Source organism: Sturnus vulgaris, chromosome 14, assembly GCF_052056855.1.
Source record: "Sturnus vulgaris isolate bStuVul1 chromosome 14, bStuVul1.hap1, whole genome shotgun sequence".
Classification (NCBI taxonomy): Eukaryota; Metazoa; Chordata; class Aves; order Passeriformes; family Sturnidae; genus Sturnus; species Sturnus vulgaris.
In genome coordinates, this window is record NC_142256.1 from 17,584,534 (window position 1) to 17,605,523 (window position 20,990).

General features: G+C 41.8%; 2 protein-coding genes and 2 long non-coding RNA genes across 9 annotated transcripts in view; 2 read left to right on the forward strand and 2 right to left on the reverse strand.

Moving 5' to 3' along the window:
• Nucleotides 1-2,356: 2,356 nt before the first annotated feature.
• Nucleotides 2,357-3,287, reverse strand: LOC148222181 (uncharacterized). Its single transcript, XR_015806911.1, has 2 exons — nt 3,186-3,287; nt 2,357-2,874 (listed from the first exon to the last, which is right to left on the reverse strand). It is a non-coding gene; the product is annotated as an uncharacterized LOC148222181 (long non-coding RNA).
• Nucleotides 3,288-3,344: 57 nt separating this feature from the next.
• LOC148222182 (uncharacterized) lies at nt 3,345-6,530 on the forward strand. 3 transcript variants are annotated; one of them, XM_088173440.1, is made up of 2 exons: nt 3,345-3,759; nt 6,180-6,530. In XM_088173440.1, exons 1-2 carry the CDS (start codon nt 3,345-3,347, stop codon nt 6,239-6,241), a joined length of 477 nt encoding a protein of 158 aa, XP_088029566.1. In that variant the 3' UTR covers nt 6,242-6,530. The 3 variants fall into 3 exon arrangements, with proteins under 3 accessions (XP_088029566.1, XP_088029564.1, XP_088029565.1); XM_088173438.1 differs by having other exon boundaries at nt 6,196-6,530; XM_088173439.1 differs by having other exon boundaries at nt 6,268-6,530.
• Nucleotides 6,531-12,301: 5,771 nt separating this feature from the next.
• LOC148222183 (uncharacterized) lies at nt 12,302-16,725 on the reverse strand. The gene is made up of 2 exons (XR_015806912.1): nt 15,685-16,725; nt 12,302-14,294 (listed from the first exon to the last, which is right to left on the reverse strand). It is a non-coding gene; the product is annotated as an uncharacterized LOC148222183 (long non-coding RNA).
• A 52-nt stretch (nt 16,726-16,777) lies between these two features.
• The window catches only part of TBC1D8B (TBC1 domain family member 8B), a 32,176-nt gene continuing 27,963 nt past the window's right edge, over nt 16,778-20,990 (forward strand). For all 4 annotated transcript variants that reach the window (XM_088173427.1, XM_088173428.1, XM_014881530.2 and 1 more), the window contains exon 1: nt 16,778-16,998. In XM_088173427.1, coding sequence (XP_088029553.1) covers nt 16,869-16,998 — 130 coding nt within the window. In that variant the 5' untranslated portion in view covers nt 16,778-16,868. The remainder of the gene's footprint in view (nt 16,999-20,990) is intronic.

The window sequence follows — 20,990 nt, forward strand, 5'->3', positions numbered from 1 at the left end:
CCTTTTAGGGTAGGAGGCAGGAGGCAAGAATCCAGCACAATCTCTCTTTGAGACTCTTTCCTTTACGACAGCACTGTCTGTTCCCACCCCAAAGGCACACAGAGTGAAATATTGCCTAGAAGGGGGGGGGGGTAGCAAGCAGTAGATGTCCTATTTCTCTGTTTCCAGAAGGGCTCTGGGGAAGCGCTTTGCACGTATGTGCCAGTGTCTATGTACGTGTGTGCCAGTGTGTGTCTGCACATGCAGTGCCTGTATGTGTTGGTGTGCACAGCTTTGTGTGCACACAGAAGTGCTAAGGTGTGCATGTGTTGTGTGCAGTGCTATGTGCATGTGTTAAATTACCCCTTCTCAGGTATGAGTAAGTGTTTGTACAGTTCTCTGTTTGTGAGTGTGTACAGACTCAGCAAGTGTGAGCATGGCCCTGCGTAAGATATGCGTGTGGATGTGTATGACACTGCACATATTAGTGTGCACATGTTAATGTACGCAAGTCCCGTGCTTGTGGGTACGTGTGCATTGGTAGAGACTGCACATAAATCACTATGGCACACGTGTGCTAGCGTACACAGATTGAACGTGCACAGTTCCGTGTGTGTGTGTGCAGGTGTGTGCTGCTGAGAGGTACCACCGTACACCAGGGCTCTGTGTTGGTAGGCAAGTAACTGTGTGTGTGTACTGGCTCTGCACATATCCCTGGGTGCACACACGGGCTGAGCACTCCCAGAAACACAGCTCTGGATGCACAGCTTCATACATCCAACTGCTGTCCCACCCGAGAAAACAGATGAGTGTCTGTTTGTGTGTGTCTATGTGTGTGTGTCACTACTGAATTCTATTGGCTGGAGGGGCCCCTAGCTCTCTGTGTACACTCTGTTATGGTATGTAGAGTTCAACTTGGTTTATGACAGAGATACAAAGTTTGGCCTCTTGGCACTAGGATCAAGAATCGAAAGCATTCTTATGTCTCTACCACTGACTGCAAGGTAGGAGTACACGTACAACGCCCCAGAGAGCTCCAAAGAAGCAGAAATTCTAGAGGTTCTGTGAAACCCCAAAGACTGCGTGCACTGACACAGATCATGAAGAAGATGGATTGCTTCCACTGAACCATTCTGAGAGGAATGCCTGCAAACCAGCCCGTTCAGACTGCTGTTGTGTGGTGTTTCAGTGTGTCTATTTATATTCTTACCTTGTACCTTAATTTTGCTGTAGACTTGTTAGAACTTGCAAATGTGTGAATTCATTATTTTAGATTGATGGGCTAATTTTGTTCCCCTGTAGTGCCTTGTGAAAGACAGGTGAAGGCCTTACAGGGCTACTCCACATGCTTTAGATGACTGCTTAAGTAACATTTTGGACAGAGAATTTAAATTGCATTTGTCATTGATGTAATTGTCCTATTTTAAATGGATGGAGATTACCAGTGTCTGTTAAAGAAAAGAACAGTGAAAAGTTGAGGTGATTTGCTTGGGAACTGACTAGTACTCTGGGAGCTAGAGGGCAAGACCAGGTTGGCCCCTGTGCTCACCGCTGAGAAGATTATTACTCTGCGGCGGGCACCAACTCTGTAGGCATGGTAGGTGGGGGTAGAAGCCGTACTAGACCTCTATTACTCCCGTTTGTCTGCTCAGACCAATTCATGTCACAAACCTCACAAATCATTTTGCTTAGAGAAAACCCGAGGTTTCTTTTCCTTTTTCCACTGTCCTTACTCACAACAACAGATTCTATTCTGACTCATCCAAAAATCAAATTTTGTGACAGTGTATATTGCAGCTTTTCTAAAATACGCAATTTGAAAACCAGCCAGCATGTTAAGCAGGCAGGTACCTGCAGATGTATCATTGGCTGAGGAAATGAGTGACTGAAATCGTAACCAATTACCTGTGTATGCCCGGGAAAATTCAATCACCCTATTTAAGCGTGCTCACAAAGAATAAAGTGCTTAAGTCTTGTTACATGGATCATAGAGCGCCGTGTCTTTGTCTCGGACCCAGCACCCCCCTCCCCAGCCGCTCAAGCAATGAAACAATTGTCATAAGGGCGACCCTGACCGACCTGATTTGACTTGGCCAAAACGTGCGAAAAGCAGGAGAGACAAAATTCGTGCAGAAAGAGAGCGGGAAGGGAAATTCTGGACAAAAGTCAGGGTAAAATGGACGGAAAGAGAGTCAGGAAAAATTGGCCATGAGCCAGAGACGTCTGGAAAAAGAGATGGGAAGAAAATTGTCGTCCAGAAAAACAGACAAAGAAAACTTTAGCCGAGAGCTAGGAAAAACTTGGGAGGAAACATCTCCACAGAAAAACATCCAATCATCCAGATATGGATTGAATTTTTAAAAGAATGAGAGATAGATTATGAAGAAAAAGAGTTTTTTGATTTAATATCACGGATAAAACGCCAAGGGATAGAACTGTGAGAAACACGGTTCACTGTCTTGGTAAAATTTAAAAGGTTTAATAAAAATACAATAGGAGACAAACATAAAGGAAAGGGTTAAAATGGCAGGGTGCTTGGCATGCTGCCAAGAGCACTCGGCTGCTTCAGCGATGCCCCTTTAAATGCCTTTTACAATACATCAAATTATTGCATATTCATAGTCTTTCATGCATAGTCAAACTTTTTCTGGGAACCGTTTAGCATGGCCACTCCTTGAGTCCGTCTTTGTAGAGCATGCGTGTTTCTTGGCTTGTGGTTTTAATCTTTTTTTAATCGCCTTTTAATTTGGGTGGTGGTCCCGGCCTTTGCAGCCGGTGAGTGTTGATAATTGTTGTGTCAGCTGCAGGGTTCCCATCACACGTTCACGGGCTGTTATCTCAACTAAGCGGGTAGTTTTAGCATACTAGCTCAAAAAAACTTATGTCTAACTTTTGCTATTGGAAGAGAAAGAAGAAAGAAAAAAAAACCTATATTCGTAGAGAAAAGCTATTTTAACATTATACATACAGCATTTATCCCAATATTTGCAAAAAGCGAACAGCACGTCATGTACGTATAACAGAACTAACTAAAGAAACTGCATTTAATATAAATAATTGAACTAAAATTGGAGAACAAATATTAAATGCTGGTTTAAAATATGATAAAAATGCAATTAAAGATTTAAAACCTTGGAAACTTATCTTAAAATTGCTAAAAGATATAAAAGCCAATTTGTCTAGCAGCAGCATGGAAGAAAACATACCTTCTCCATGCAGAGAGACTCTACTGACCAGCAAACCCCCGGTAGCTGTCTCAAAGCCCCCTACTCCATCCCAAACTGCTCTGGGGGGCGGGGGGGGGGGGGGGGGGCGAGGAAAAAACCCGGAAAAACAAACAAAAATCCCAAGATTGCGGTGACCGCATGGCCAACGGCAGGAAAAAAGAAACTCAGCCTCCCTTGTGGGGCGTGGCTCTGCCCCTGGACCAGCCCTGGTGGGGCGTGACTCCGCCCGAAGCCCAGCCCTGGAAGATCGTCCTTCCCACTTCAGTCCAGCCTCCGAAGGGCGGGGTCTCAACCTCAGATCCAGACTTTGGAGGGTGTGTCTTCGCCCTGACAAGAAGGCGTGCCTCTGCCCTGAGTTGCCATCGAAACCCCCGCCGAGAAAGAGTGACCGTCAGTGGCGACACACCTAGAAGCCCACCGGAACGAGGAAGCAAAACCACCAAAGCCGTGATCTCAACTCCTGCTTCAAGCAACAGCTCCAATCCTGCTACAATCTCCAAAGCCAAGCCTGCAAACACGCATCCAAACCTTTCTACACCTCCAACCGAAAACTGTAAGTTTATAAGTTTAAGAGGGAGAAGATCTTCAAGTCCCCAATCCAGTAAAAATACAGCCCCATAACAAACAGCGTCAGTGGGAACAGAGAAATCTCTATCCGACAAATAATTACCTTTCAACTAACCTTCCATAAAACTGGGGGAAGGAAAACCACGTAAATATAGAAGGGGAATGTCTGCAACCATGTAGCATTCTAAAACAGCCTCGATCACACAAAAAGCCACTGTCTTGGATAGGGGGTGAGACCCAAAAAACATACACTAGCACCAAAATAAAAAAATCAAAGCGTGGGAAAAGCCTCTACAAAATACCCACGAAGCGAAAGGTAGTAAGAAAAGAATTACCAAAATAAAGCTTCATAGAGACAATAACAAACAAGCCAACCTGAAAAGATACCACCAGACACACAGAAAAGCTAGAACACAGCAACAGAAAACAAGCTATGTCTCGACAAAATCACCAAGATACTAGTTGCCGCCTGTTTTAGAACAGTGAAAATGCAAATTAGAGAACTTAACACCACCACCCAAAACGATACAAATAGCAAAATTCGTCTCCAACAGAGTTCAACAGCTGTTTCACCCATGTCTAATTTAACTTTGTGAAAGCCTGTATATTTTGCAAACTTTTCTAAGCTAGTATTAACTTTGTTAACCTGTTTTTTACAGCTGCAGTGAAAATACCATACCAATACTGCAAATATAGGTTGCAGTTTACTAAATATGTCCTAAGTTTGTAGTACAATATTTACTGTTGTTGTTCACAGGTACTGAAACTAAAATTTCAGAAATCAATTCTTTTAGTTGCTGAAAAGGGATTTTATCAATGTTGCAAATATAGTCTGCAGTTTTTTAAGTGTATGTTGAAGTTCACAGTAGAATGCTTGTTAACTTTATTCATATACATTTCACTCGCATCATACTCAATCAGCCATCCTTAAAAATGCGAAGATCTTGCTTATTCAAATATTATATGTCCAACAAAACAAATCCATGTAGATTAGTTTTAAAAAGACATTTAATTAAAAGATATTTAATTAACAAATTACAGTTGCACAGTTTTTAAAAATACCAACCTCTAATCACTTCTGTTTACAATGCTTTAAATTAATTAAAAGTTTGTTTTTAAAATATAATAGAAAATTTTGCCTAGTCTAAAGTCTCAACTCTGGCCACGTTGAGATTCTGACTAAGCAAAAGGAAATGTTTACTATCAAAGCCTTCTCAGTCTATTTCAGTTATGGCCAGATGGAAATTTGACTGACAAGGAGAAAAAATAAAATCCAGATATTTCTGAGCTAAAAATAAAAGCAAGTAATTTTGACTTGCTGATTTAGCCTTGCAAAAGCTAAAACCTTTTTCCTTTGAGATAAACATGAATAATCTTATCTGGAGAAGATTCTCCTAAGGTATCATATAAAGGAAAACTCCTCAACAGTATTAAACACTAAAATTGGTAAAACATATGAGCAATTATAATTATCACCACATTGAGGTAATTCAAAACTGCATGTGTTGTTCCTGTTATAATTTCTAAAACAAAGGAGGAGAAAGGAGAGATGGAAACGTGTGTTCTTAATTGAAAGTTTTAAGTTAGATGGTTTATTGTTTTTTAAATAAAACAAAGAAAAGGGAGTAAGGAAAATAGGAAATATGTATGTTCTTAATTGAAATGGTTTGAAGTAAGTTAAATACTTTATTGTTTTTTAAAATGTTAATGGTTTTGAACTAAATGATTTTTGTTTAATGTTGGATTGTATCGTTATAGTTTCTAAGCATTGAGCCTGTAACATGTTAAGTTAAAAAATTATAATGTCAACAGTTTTTCTAAATAAAAACACCACAATTTCAAAGATACATCAAGCACATCACTAACTGTGGAACACTAAGCTTATTAAATTCAATAACAAATTTAAATTTTTTAAGTTTAACTGAAAAAGGGTGAATTGTGGCAGTGTATATTGCAGTTTTTCTAAAAGATGCAATTTGAAACCCAGACAGCTTGTTAAGCAGGCGGGTACCTAAGTGAGAATCCTAGCTCATCTATTGGACCCTAAGTATGTATCATTGGCTGAGGAAACGAGGGACTGAAATTGTAACCAATTACCTGTGTGTGCCCGGAAAATCTCAATCACCCTATTTAAGGGCGCTGACAAAGAATAAAGTTGCTTAAGTCTTGTTACATGAATCAGGAGTGCTGGCGCCTTTGTCTTTGTGACAATTGATAAAAGATTCGTGTTAATCACAAAAGCATTAGGGTTTGTATAAACCAGAATACTAAGCTCTAAAGTGAAGCATGGACACTAGATAAAGGAAATTATATGATTAAATAATTCTGTTTAAAACCACCTTGTTATGTTATATTATGTTGTATTATGTTACATTATAATATGTTATGTTATGTTTTTCAAATAAGTTGTATCGGCTACCAGCTTGCAAAATCGGACTTCCCAAAAAGCCCTTCCTACCTTTGTCTAATCAATACCGCCTATCCCCAAAACCAGACTCCCAGAACTTCTCTGGTGGTTATCTACAAAGACCAGACCTCCAGAACTTCCCTGGTGGTCATCTACAAGGACCGGATGGCTATCTGTGACTGATTATCACCCAAAGGCTTTGTGAATTTGTGTACAACGAGAAACCACAGTGTAAGAAGAGGCTGCAAACCGAGGTTCGGTGGAGCGTGGAGTGGGCGGTGACCCCTCGCGTTCCCCAGCGCGCTGCTTGCTCTTTCTATATCAAATAAAGCAATCTAAATTTTGCTGAATATCGAGACTTTTGTCTCTCATTCATAACAATTTGGTGCCGAAACCCGGGACGTCCTTGGAGCCCTGAGAAGCACTGCGATTTCGGGGAGGCGCCCCACTGCTGTGGCTCCGGTTCGTCAGTGATTCTCGGGACCCATCGACGTCCCGCACCATATAGACTGAGCAAGGAAAATCTCCCTGGAAGACCGCGGCAATATCACCTGTAATTCTCGTGCACGAAGACCCAGACAGGAGCATCGGACTGTGAGTATCTGTGTGGTTTGGTGGGGATGACTGTGTGTTTGTCTGAATGAGAAGTGGCCTTTGCTGCGAAGCGAGAGCGGAGTCCTTCTATCCGCGTTTCCAGCATCCCGCGAGGGACCTGGCCGGTGACCGGACGAAGCGAGTGAGCACAAAGGGAGAGACTGATTTTCTTGTCCTAGCCCAGGTAGAGGCTGGGTCCTTCCCATCCTAGTCCAGGTAGAGGCTAGGTCCTTCCCATCCTAGTCCAGGCAAAGGCAGGACCCGGGAAGGGGTGGGGGGAAGGGGGAGGAAAAGAAAAGCAGATTGCAACACACCAGTCACGGAGGGAGAAGGGAAAAGCTGCTTTTCCCATCCCAGCCCAGGTAGAGGCGGGTTCCAGTCCATCCTGACCCAAGGAGAGGCAGGGGTTCTGGCGGAACACATCGGGGAGTACAAACACCTCAAGACAGTCCCTTGAGGTCAAAATGGAAGTAAGATTCTGAGTCCCAGGGACCCACAAAGAGGTTCAAGTTCATTTGGTCCACAAGGAGACTGGGAAAATAAAGACAAGACAAGTAGGTTGCCAGAAATACCAGCAGGCAGCCCTTTGGGAGTAATACTAAGATGTTGGGACACAGGGGCGGTATACAGAGGAAAAAGTAAAGAAAAATTTATTCAATATTGCATGGTGGAATGGACCAGAGAAATGATCCGTAAAGATAACCTATACTGGCCCATTTCGGATCATTTGAGGGTTGGATTTGTCGGGCATTAAACACATATGTGGCTCGTAAAGAACCATTGAACAAAGAGGAATGTGAGTATGCTGCCCTGTGGGCAGCATAGTCCAAGCCATCCTTGATATATACTTTAAAAGAAAAAGAGGATGAAGATAAAAGGTTACCTGGAAATCCCTCGATAATCTCCCACCTCTGTATAATACAGAAAATACAGGAGACCCCCTCCACGCACCCACTTCTCCTCCTGGCACTCCCATAGCTCTAAGAACTTGCACCAGTCAAAGAAATACCAGGAGAGATAGTATCACCAGAGAGGAGGGAAACCACGAAAACCCCCACCAAAACAAGGAAATGAAGCAGGAAATAATTCACCAAGGCGAACCTGCTTTTACTGTAACAAGAAAGGTCATATAAAGAAAAATTATAAAAAACAGATACGGGATGAAAAAATGTTCCAGGAGGATGAATAGGGGTGTCAGAGGCTGTATGTATTAGAGACCATACTATCCAAAGAGCCCTTGATAAAATTAAGGATTGGTCCCCACGGAAAAGAGGTGGAATTTTTAGTAAATACAGGAGCTGAAAAATCCACAATTAAACACCTACCAAAAGGGTGTAAACCTAGTAGAAAAAGAGCACTCGTGGTTGGAGCAAAAGGCGAACCATTTCGGGTCTCTATTATTAAAAATATGCAAATTGAGACCCAAACCAAAATTGAATTAAAAAATCTGCTGTTACTGCCAGAGGCAGAAAATAATTCATTGGGGAGGGATTTAATAATAGCATTGGATTTGAAAATTGAAGTATCCCAAGGGCAGCTTAAAATTTTACTTTAACCCAAAAGGACGAGGAGCAAATATGTCCTGAGGTGTGGTACACCCCTGGAGAAATAGAGAATTTAAAAATGAAACCTATCAAAGTGAAAATCACTGATCCCAATTTGCCTATCCAAGTTCATCAATATCCAATATCACTGTAAGGGAGACGGGGCCTTAAGCCTGTCATAGAAAACCTTTTGCAACAAGGGGCTTTAGAACCATGTATGTCCCCACATAATACTCCTACTCTGCCTGTCAAAAAGACAGATGGGAATTACAGATTGGTACAGGATTTGAGGGCTAAAAATCAACGAACTGTTACCAAATTTCCCGTAGTAGCAAACCCTTACACTCTCTTAAACCAGTTGTCCCCTGACTACACTTGGTATAGTGTAATAGATCTAAAAGATGCCTTCTGGGCATGCCCATTAGAGGAAAGTAGTAGAGATTACTTTGCCTTTGAATGGGAAGATCCTGATAAGGGCAGGAAACAACAACTGCGTTGGACAGTATTGCCTCAGGGCTTTACAGAATCCCCTAATCTCTTTGGACAAGCCCTAGAAGAATTAATGCAATCTTTTGAGTCACCAGACTGGGTGAAATTGTTACAATATGTAGATGATCTATTAATGGCAGGAAAAGACGAGAAATCTACTAGAAATGGGACTATAAAACTTTTAAACTTTTTGGGACAACAGGGATTGAAGGTATCCAAAGCCAAATTACAGTTCACAGAACCAGAAGTAAAATATTTAGGACATTGGCTAAGTAAAGGGAAAAAGAAATTGGATCCTAATAGAGTCTCTGGCATATTAAGCCTGGGACCTCCAAAAACCAAAAAAGAAGTGAGGAAAATTTTGGGATTGCTGGGATATTGTCGTCAATGGATAGAGGGATTTAGTGAGAAAGTAAAATTTTTATATGAAAAACTTACCACTAATCGCCTAAAATGTACAGAGGAGGATGATAAAAGTTTTGAAAATGTCAAACATGCTTTAATTCAAGCCCCTGTACTCAGTCTCCCAGATTTGGAGAGACCATTTCAGTTATTTGTAAACACCTCTGATCAAACAGCATATGGGTTACTCACCCAGGAATGGGCAGGCAGTCGAAAGCCAGTGGGATTTTATTCTAAACTGCTCGACCCTGTCAGTCGGGGTTGGCCCACATGCCTCCAGGCCCTAGTGGCCACAGCACTTTTAATTGAAAAAGCCTGAAAAATTACCTTGGGGGCACCCCTAGTGGTCCACACCCCTCATAACGTAAGGGGAATTCTGAATCAAAAAGCTGACAAATGGTTAACCGATGCCCGAATATTAAAATATGGAACTATTCTAATCACTTCCCCAGATTTGGAGCTAAAAGCAACAAATGCTCAAAGTCCTGCACAATTCCTATATGGGGAACCGGGAGAAAATTTAGAACATGATTGTGTAGACGTTATAGAATTACAAACAAAAATTAGGCCTGACTTGGGAGAAGTTGAACTTAAGGATGGAGTAAAATTGTTTATAGATGGATCTTCTCAAGTGGTGGAAGGAAAACGAAAATCGGGATATGCCATAGTGGGGGGAGAAGAATTGAAATTAGTAGAATCCAGACCCTTAAATGCAGCATGGTCCCCTCAGGCTTCTGAACTATTTGCTCTTCATAGGGCATTATCTTATTTAGAAGATAAAAAAGGAATGATATATACGGATTCTAAGTGTGACTGTGGCATAGTCCACACATTTGGTAAAATTGGGGAAGAAAGGGGGTTAATTAACACTCAAGGACGGGGGTTGATACATCAAGAATTAATTGTTAGAATACTAGAGGCTCTCAGGGGCCCCACTGAAATTGCTGTGGTCCATTGTCCTAGGGTACAATGCAAAAATGTGTATTCTATCACCATCTGTTGAAATGTGGGAGGGGTGGTGATCCTTATCTCTGTGGGAGATATCCTCTGCTGATGTGCCATCTGATAAAATCAGGGCGATGATCATCGTTATCTTTTCACAACCCATCCTTCCTCCAGAAGATATATTCTGTTAATGGGCCATTAAGTCCTATTGTGTGACTGATAAGATTACATCATCCCATTGGGAGATGCTCCAACCAGGGGGAGGAGCCAAGCCTTTCCTACTCAGATAAAAAACTGGGGTTTGGGACGCGAAGGCAGCCCTTTCCACTGGATCCCAGAGGAAAGTCGGACCTTTTCCACATCATCGCTGGATCTTCGGAGGAAAACTGCACCTTCTACAGGAGCACTGCTTCAACGGAACCCCATCTGTCATCCAGGAGGACTGCAGCCACCATTTATACGGACTGCTACCAACACCCTGACTGACAGGGTGTCAGGTTGTATTTCTGACTTTGTCGGCGGTTTTTCTTTTATATTATTGCATGTATTTTATTTTTTCTCTTTTCTCCTATTAAATTGTATTACTGACTTGGAGTCTCGCACTGGTTTTACTTTCAAACTAACACATCCATATAAGAGGGTACCAAAAAGGAACAAGCTACCATACAAGAGGGAATAATCTGGCTGACAAAGAAGCAAAAAAAGCAACACTGGAGCAAAAGCCAGTTTCTGTATTAAGTACTACAGTTAAAGATCTCAGCCCCAACCAGGAATTACAGAAGCTATTTACTCCTCAAGAAAAAGAAGCAATAAAAAAATTTAAAAGAGCAGTTGTTACAGTGGAATCAAATGGAAATATCGAGGGGAGTCAATAGACCTGAAGGGTGGGTTCTAAGTCATGAGGTAGTAGGAGAGGTATGTATAACACGTCAGGGAACTAATTTTACCCAATATGTGGGGGCACACCCCCTGTAAGACTATCCTGATTACAAATGCAAGCAATCAGTCTTGGTGGCCCAAAGCTCCAGAAGGATATTGGGGAAAGTTAAGTAAGGGTAATTGTATAAAGAACATTTTTACAGGACTATGCTGGTATAACAAAAATAGAGCCAACCCATATGAAGAAGTAAAAAGTGTAAGGAACTATTGGCAACAACCTGAATCAGTTAAACTAAGCTGGAAAGCCCCAGACGGAATATTTGGATCTGTGGGAAAAGAGCTTATAATACCCTACCAAAAAGATGGAGAGGGACATGCACTCTAGGGATTATCCAGCCTGCATTTTTTACATTACCAAAGGAAAAGGGTAATAGAGTGTTAGGAGTTCCCTTGTATGAAAATTTGTATCGAAATAAAAGAAGCCCAGTCATAGGGGGAACACAAATATGGAAGAATGATGAATGGCACCCAGAACGAATTATTAAATATTATGGACCAGCTACCTGGGCTCAAGATGGGAGCTGGGGCTATCGCACTCCAATTTATATGCTAAATAGAATTATCAGGCTACAAACCGTAGTAGAAATTACTTCCAACTGGAGAGCCCGAGCAATGGAATTGATAGCTAAACAACTTACCCAAACTAGAGCAGCAGTATATCAAAATTGACTGGCTCTGGACTATCTATTAGCTGAACAAGGGGGAGTGTGTGGGAAGTTTAATAATTTTGAATGCTGTGTAGAAATTGATGATAATGGTGAAGTAATTACTAAAATTGCAGAAGAAATAAAACGAATAGCCCATGTACCTGTACAAACCTGGAACTCTATGCTTAATGATAATTGGTGGAATAACCTGTTGCAGGGAGCTTGGTGGAAGAAGAAATTAGGGTTTATGTTAACATGTGCATTATTAGGACTACTGTTCATCCTTTGTCTTGTTCCATGCTTCATTCGACTAATCCAGTCGGTGGTTCGAGGAATGCAAGTTGCTACAATACCAGTAGACCCTGAGAAGGCAACAAAATTAATGGCAGTAAATGAATTAAATCTAGGACAAGAGGTACTGACAAAATTTGAAGCCAGAATACGAATCAATGGGATAAAAAAAAAAAGTGGGGAAATTGTGATAATTGATAAAAGATTCGTGTTAATCACAAAAGCATATCTGAATATCGAGACTTTTGTCTCTCATTTATAACATTGATATTCATCAAAATTTAGATTGCTTTATTTGATATAGACAGAGCAAGCAGCGCACTGGGGAACGTGAGGGGTCACTGCCCACACTATGCTCCACTGAACTTGGTTTGCAGCTCCTTTTTATAGTATGGTTTTCCTTGTAGTAATCAATAGTTGTTATTTTTTTGTTGTCATAATTCTGCTAAGGAAGCAGTGGTGGTCAAAGAAACATCCATGGGACCGCTCTCTGGACGGTTTGTCAAGTAACCATCTGGTCTTGGTAGATAAAGAACAGCAGAAGTGGGAAGTCTGGTCTTAGCAGATAGGTTGCAATTGATTACACAAAGGCAGGAAATCTGATATAGCAAAATCTTTCAAGCCGTGGAAAACCTTGTTTTACAAAATGGTATCAAATACAATTTATTTAGAAAACACTATTCATAACAGGTGGATTTAAACAGATTGGTTCTAATAATATATTTCCGTTTATCTAGGTCCATGTTTTTATCTAAGTACTCTGGTTTATACAAACTCCAAAACTTATATGATTAACACAAACCTTTTATCAATTATCACAAAATTTTAAAAGCAAGTGTAGTTACTCACGTTTCAACACACCAGCACAGAGGGTAGCCCTGCCTTTTTGCTCAAGATTAGACTGATGCCTTTCCTGTGCAGATGTAAATGGGGCTCCTCTACTGCAGGGGTGTAATGTTTGCGGTTTGGAGGAGATCAAAGAAAATCTACTGGCCTCAGCAATTAATTTTGGTTTCAAGAGAATATTGAAATAAAATTGCAGCATTCATGCTGTGTGAACTAAAAATTATGTAATACTCCCAAAGCAACTCTGCACTGGTTGTTCACCTGTTGCTTATACAGAGTAAAGCCAACATTTATTTATATAGCTATTTATTTATGTAATCGTGACATGGTTATTTGAGGGAAGTAATTTACAATTTCTAGCATAAGTCTTGAATGTGAAAGAAAAATTCTGCAGCATTAAATGGATCTGTGTTGCTGTAGAATGCATTGATTACAATGTGACATAATTGTGCACTGATTAAGAAAGTTTCCAAGTAGCCATAAATAAATTCCTCCATGCCCATATGTGGATATGGGTAATGCAAATAAGACTGATAGTTCTGCAGATTCAATCAGCATATGCAGCCTGATAATGAGGATGCCATGGCAAAAGCAAACAGAGCTCTGACTGCAAGAAGATTGAATCAAGTCTGGGTTACGGGAAATAAGATTCTACTAAGTCGAAGTATAAAGTTTGTCTATGTGATGGGTAACTAGATTATTGTAGCAAAATATTACATGCCTTCCTCTAAATGGTATATAAGCACATGTAGTGCTCAGTAAAAATCCGATTCTGATCACCATTCAGTGTCCCCCCTGTCTCTCTCATCATTGATACCGACAGAGGAGCTCTCTTTGCATCTGAATAGCATTTGATTAGGAATCCAGTGCCTGAGGGAACTGGAAAAGAGACAGACGTTCAAGGCCTTGAAACATGGAAATACAAAACAGGTATTTTCTAAGCAGTAGCATTTTACTGTTAAATACTTATCCAATTAACAAAGTTTGAATGTTACATAAGCAAGTAACACAGTCATAACATGTCCAGTGTATTGTGTTAGTCATCAAAAGGCAAGCTCTGGGTAGGAAATGCCAAGGGCATCTCTCCTTAAAATTAGCATCAGAATTAGAAGATCTGTGTTAGGTCCTTAATTTCCTGTATCCAGGGGCTTGTCTAATTGGGGAAAATTAAATGGTAAACACTCTCTCTGGGAATGCTCTTAGAGGAGCAGGATCCATGCAGGAACTACTCAATCAGTTCAGCTCATACATCCCCAGCAATATCTGTTACTCGTGACTTCAGGTGGGGGATTGAAGATGCTGCCTCTTCATCAGGGACTCTCAATGTTTGGTCTGTGTTAGTTACCACGTGCTGGCTAATGACTTTATTTTTCCTTTTTAGTAAAGGTAGACCACCAGAAATGTGTTGCTTCCTCTTCTGTTAAAAAAAACAAGTGAAAGAATTGTATTAGGTAAATTTATATTCAGTCCCCAAAGCACAGCTCTTCAATTCTACAGCTTTTATTGCTGTTGCAATGAGTGACTAAAAGAATAGGAAGAAAAGCCTTATGCCAGTGCAATTCACCCAGTTTTGAAGCTTCCAGTGAGTTAAATGTGATTGCACGCTTGGGTCAGCTTTCACACTGGTCCTTTGGGTAGGTGGTTGCTTATGCAGCTGAAAGTGGATGGGCATTGCCAATTTCTGTGACTGCTTGGCAAAACCTCACTGTGCCTGTGCTCACAAATAGAGCAGTGCTAGCAGCAGCATTTTTGGGAGTGAAGTACTATTGAAAAGCATGAAAGAAGGCAGGATAAAGAAAAGTGCTAAAGTTCCAATGTACAGTTAGTGCATAATGTGCATAATTTTTTTTAGAAAGAACTCAAAGTAGAGGCTGAGTTTAAACAACTGCCTGCTGAATGTTTTGTATGACACACAATCAATAAAGCATTATCCTTGAAAATCTTAGGAAGGTTAATTATGCTGGAAATAGAGTGCTAAGTGTGAAAAACAAAGTTCATAATTTAGAATTTTAAAAGTTTAATAAGGGATAAAACAAGGGAGAAAAAATAGCCAGCACTGGGATGTTTTTGGCGATTAGCGATAGAACACACAGTCAATGTAAAACGGGGTAGGGGGGTACTTGCATATTCTTGAGTTTATACATTATTCAAGCATTCCTTTGAGTTTTTGACATTCTAGGAACTCCCTTGTTTGGTTTTAACCTCTGACTTGTCTGCAGGACATTCTGTAGATTAGGTCAATATATTTTATTTCTTCCTGTGTTTCCATCTTGTTGTTTTACACTCCCTGATAGTGAGTAGTTGATAAATACCTCCTGGATGCTTAGGCTTTGGTTTCTGTCATTTTATCACTTGGAGAGTACACAGTACACAGATGTAAGAAAAGTAATTGTTTTACACCAGTCTCTAAATTGATTACAGAGATATTTTAGTCTCTATTTTAACATTTTGCTAAAGCCTACGATATATTTATCACACTACTATTCATATAAACTATACAGTGTATACATAGACTGATATTATACTCTACAAAAGCAGTTAAAAGTAAGTAAATTGTACTGTATTGTTATAAATGAGAGACAAAAGTCTCGATACTCAGCAGAATTTTGGATTGCTTTATTTGATATAGAAAGAACAAGCAGCGCGCTGGGGAACGCGAGGGGTCGCCGTCCACTCCACGCTCCACTGAACCCTGGTTTGCAGCCTCTTCTTATACTGTGGTTTCTCGTTGTAATCAATAATTTTTGGGTTTTTTGGCTGTCATAATTTTGCCAGGTAAGCAGTGGTGGTTGAATAAACATCCTTACCTAAATTCACAAATCCTTTGGGTGATAATCAGTCACAGATAGCCATCTGGTCCTTGTAGATAACCACTAAAGAAGTTCTGGAAGTCTGGTCCTTGAGATAGGCAGCATTGATCAGACAAAGGCAGGAAGGGCTATTGGGAAGTCTGATTTTGCAAGCTGGTAGCCGATACAACTTATTTGGAAAACATAACATAATGTAACATAATACAACATAACATAACAAGGTGATTTTAAACAGAATGAATTTATCATATAATTTCCTTTATCTAGTGTCCATGCTTCACTTCAGAGCTTAGTATTCTGGTTTATACAAATCCCAATGCTTTTGTGATTAACACGAATCTTTTATCAATTATCACAGTATCAAAATACTTGTGATGCAAAAAGCTAATCTATGAATGTGAAAGCCAATATTATGTTGTCGTCTGTAACATAGGAAAGTGCACAGAAGTTCCTGGGAAACAGCAAGACCTACTCACTCCATTTGTACTGAATGACAGATTGTGTTAGGGACAGGAGCGAATCTTGCACGGAGGTGGGAAAAGACAGTAACTCTGGGAAGTCCTCGGCACCAGAGACTGGAACAGAATAGGCAGTGGGGCGTCCAGCCCTCTGAAGCTTTGTTCGTGTTTTTTGTCAGTCTCTCTCTGCGCCCCCAAATCCCACCTGCAGTGCCAGGTCCAGCGCTGACTAGAAAACACACCCTGGGTGCCAAACACCGTCTTCAGTGACATTTGTCTGTCCTGTGGGCTGAAAATGGAGTCAGGTTTAGCTGGAACTGAAAAGGAGACTTGTGCGATGGGCAGAACGGCCACAGCACCTTCTGCCCCGCCTGGGGCAAGGAAGGTGCAGTGCTGTGTGCAGGAACGGCAGAAGAGCCGCTCCCCGGGGCACACGAAGCCGAGACTCGGAACTCCCGATTCCCGCGCCGGGGCACAGCTAAGCTGGGAATTCGGCACCCCACTCCCGGCCAGGCCGCCGGGCTTGCGGCCGCCACGCAGTCTGGGGCGCGCAGGGCCCGACGGGAGCTGTAGTCCTAGTATAGCAGCGCAGCGCGGCTTCTTGCGGCAAGGACTACAGCTCCCAGCATGCCTTGGGAGCCCCGCCCTCTCCTGCCTTGCACCGCAACTGCGAGAGCGGAGCGGGCACGGCGGTGGGAGTGCTGTGCTGTGAAGGGCCTCGCGATGTGGCTGAAACCCGAGGAAGTGCTGCTGAAAAATGCTCTGAAGCTGTGGGTACAGGAGCGCTCCAACCAGTACTTCGTGCTGCAGAGGCGGCGGGGCTATGGCGAGGAGGGCGGAGGCGGGTTGGCAGGTACTGCCCCCGTGGGGCCGGGGCTGGGCTGAAGCGGGAGGACGGAGGTCTGTTGGCCACGGAACCCCCAGCCAGAGGGGCAGGAGGGGACCTGCTCGAGTTTTAGAGCCCTGGGCCTTCCTGGGTTTCTCGTGGGGCTTTTCTTGTCTTCCTTTCCCTGGATAGCGCTGCCTTAGGGGCAGCAGAGTACGGCGGGGACGGGCACCCGGCAGGGTTGGGGGCGGCTGGATCCCCGGGTTATCGGAGAACTGTGGGCAGCACAGCCCAGCCTCGGCACGGGCTGAAGAGCCTCTGCTCCAGCGGAGTCCGGCAGAGCTCCACGGGCAGCTTGGTGGAAGTGGACGCATCTGGAGAAGGACTGATCTGTCTTCCTTTGACAAGATGCTAATTTCCAAATTCCTTTTTCTCCGTGCATCTGGGGCTGCTTGAGATAAACTCCTGCTCAGGCATTTCTGATTGCTTGTTTTAAAAGCAAGCATATGATTTGACGGAGCTTGTCAGCAGTGGTGAGTCAGGAAAGTGACCATTTCAAAAAAATTCAATGGAATAAACTTTATTCCATGAGAACTTCAAGGTATGGAGCTGAGTTTCTATTTATAATTCTTGCCTGTTTGTATCATCAGGCACTCCAGGGGCCCCAGCTACTCTTGAGACCTCTGTGATGGTGGCAGCTATGCTGACTAGAACTGATTCCTTTATAGGCTGGTGGTGTCTGTCATTGACCCTGTAAAGGAGAAATGCTACAGGGAATCAGCATAGTCATTCCTCAGTGGGATGTGGTTCTTGAGTGTTTTGCATTTTTGTAGGTTTTCTAGGCTCTCTCTAATTTGTGTCATCCTAAAGGAAGCTATGTTAAACATGAGGTATAATTGTCTTGTGGAAACATTTATTAATTTTACTGGACAAAACCACAAGGCTCAAACTGATGAATTTCAGCTATAGAAATGGCCCTTGCAGCTCTAGGTGGGACATTCTTCATTGGCATCTAAATGAACCCTGGCAGGGTACATGAAAAGTGTAAAACAAAGCATCCCAAAATCTCAGGATACTATGCATATCATAGTATTATAAGCAATAGGTAATGTCAGGCTTTGGCTTAGAACCAAAGGTGATATATTGCAAGCTTAGAAGTCTTGTGGGATCAGGCTTGATGGCCTGTTCTCTACCTTGATATATTTGAAATATAATTGATATATTTGGAAGCCAAGGGAACTAAGTTGCTATGTAGGTTGATTTTCTGCATGATAAAATGAAAAAAGGACTGTGATTAAAGTGGAACAATGAGAAGTGGAATAAGTTGTTCTTCTGGAAACCTCCTGATACGCTTACAGCAAGTGCCCTTTGGGTTTTGGTGAAGATAAGGCTTCTGTAACTGCTCTTCTATCCTTGGTAGCTGTTGACAGTGTGAGAAAAACACTTGGATGGGATAGTTGCTGTAGTATGCGTTTTTTGATGTGGCATTGCACATTTTATTTCTGTAACTTTTCTTGTAAATTCTTACAGATTTTTCTGTACAAGTTTTGTTTTTCCCCGGACAAAAACAAAAGGAGTGAGATGTTATTGAAATAAAATTGTGATTAAGAAAGATTAACAAGACAGTTGCATTAAAATGCAATTACATTTGTGTTTGCAGGTTTGGAAATATTCAAACCTCCTAGGTATAAGCCAACATGATTTGCTGTGCTCGGGCTTAATTTGATATTGCTGCATGTCACTTGAGAAAATTATCACTTCCTTTAGGAAAAAGCAAAGCACAGCTGTTGTGTTATGAAATCATCCCAAATGTCTCAGTACAATCTTGTTCTCCTGAAGAGCATTTTACAACTGGTGAGATGAGGTTGGAGGTGTCTGGCAGCACTGACGGCCTGGGAGTTAGGAGTGAAAGAGGGACAGGAGTGGAAACAAAAATGGGTGGTGCTGCAGGGTTTGAATAGCCCTAATGGAGACCTGACAAAGGATTCCCAAAAATACAGTACAGTTGGTAAGACAGGCTTTACGGAGGGAAGTTTTGAGGAAGCAGCTAGTACTTGCAGAAAGGTACAGACGAAGGAGCAAAAGATGGATGTCAACAGAGGTACTTACCTGAAGGAAGGCTGGGAATTCTGGTGCTGTCCTAGGAATAGAGTGAAATTTGCAGTTGGATTTGTTTGTATGATCCCTCTGGACTGACCGTGGCAGGACCAGTTTGTAGTCTATAGATGACACAGGGAAGTGTTATGGCTTGTTTGCACACACACACCAGACTTCTGAGTTTGGTTGTGTGGATAACTTGTAAGCAGGTCCAGAAATACCTTGTGCTGGATGTGCTCAGCCTTGCCTCCTTCCCTGCAGATGTCTACCTGCTTAGCTTTATACTTCATTCTCCTTGTTTTAGAGCTCCCCTAAGGACACAGATGCTGTAACCTGTCTGAGTGGTGCTCCACTGGGTAATTCATCATACAGTGGGCTGTCCTAAAGTATGTTGTCTGACAGTACAACCATGTGACCATGTCCTCTGGTTATTCTGTCTCCTGTAGAGCCACTCTGCGTGAGCTGGTCAGGTTTTCCAGAATGGATGGATAAGAATATAGTTATGAATACATGTGCTGTAACTAAAGTCTAGTGAGATTAAGCATGCTAGTCGCAGAGCTCTACCTTTGGTTCTAATTTAGGCAGGACCTTGATTAGGAGATAGGTATGCTGGGAGTAGTGATACAAATGAGTATTTGGTGTCATAATATACCAACCTTTCACTGAAATTTGAACAAACAGATTGTTTATTTTCTGCTTCTGCTGTTTCAATTTGCCTCTTTCTGCTTGAGAAAGGTAAGTAAAATGCAACTGTGAGAGGAGAAAAACATATCAGTGAAATAAATATATGGTTGTAACTAGTCTTCCCTGTGCCATGCTTGGAAAGGTGGGGAAAACCTGTGACTCTTCCAAGTCCTGGATCTCCTGTGGTAATTGTTGCCATCCCAAATCTGTCAAAGGCTCTTGCTGGTATTTCCCCTGTTTAAAAGCTGTGGCTTGTTGGGTGGGCCATTGCTGGTTTGCTTGCATGCATAGGGGGTTGGGAGAAGGGGATACCCAGCTGGGCAGGGACGTGGGCTGTGGGGAAATTTTCCTTCTCTGACATCTGACAGAAGGAACAATGTTCAAGTACTAGTTGTGGATGTCAATAGCAAGAACCGTGTCTCTTATAAAATTTCATGGTGGACCAGTTAAAAAAGTACTTGGTGATCTATGTATAAACTTAAAAGAAATTTATTTTGGTAGGAACTGCAGAATGAGAGGAACCTTGTGATCTAGCTTGACCCAGTCTGCAGCACAAAGGTGCCTGCTTTTCCAAACTTCCTGATCTGGGCAGAAATCATTTATCCATGCTGGTGTTTTAGCACACAGAGCTTTTGGTGTGGCTTCCTTGCTGTGGGTCCTCAGCCTTGAATCAAATAGGAAATTTGCTAATTAATGAAGTTCTGAAATTATGTCAGCTACATAGTTTTTTCAGCAGCTGTAGCAGAGATTATTTTGCAGTGCCTATATTGGTGAGACAAATAACATCCGTTAAGATGCATGTTTACATTTGGGGATGACTGGTGGAAAAAATTACCAGCATGTGCTTCCCAGTTCCTGTCAGACAGCTTTTTAGAAACAAAAACAAAGAGGAACTGTGATCTGCAGTACTTTTTTCTGTTCTTACCAAGTACACCAGTGCTTACTTTTTTCAGAGTTGCACTTGTAATTTTCCCTATTTCTAAGGATATCTTTCTTGCTGCATAGAGGCAAGATTAGACACACACCTTAGTTTAATGAGTTACTGTTTTCTTACCTGAGTCATAACCACTGACCATAATGCACTTGAAATACTGTAAATGGAAATTAAATCTTTCGGCTCTGAAGGCTTAAACTGATGTATTTTTTGTCTAAACTGTCTTAGAACATCCCCATCTCAGCCCATGCTCAGTTTTTCCTTAAGCTGGAATTTCTTAGTCGTGAAATCAAGTTCACTTACA

Excerpts from the sequence above, each read along its gene's own strand:
- LOC148222182 (XM_088173438.1), top strand. The coding sequence starts at position 3,345 with ATGGCCAACGGCAGGAAAAAAGAAACTCAGCCTCCCTTGTGGGGCGTG. Across the intron at positions 3,760-6,195 it reads TACACCTCCAACCGAAAACT|CTTGCAAAATCGGACTTCCC; the intron begins GTAAGTTTATAA and ends ATCGGCTACCAG.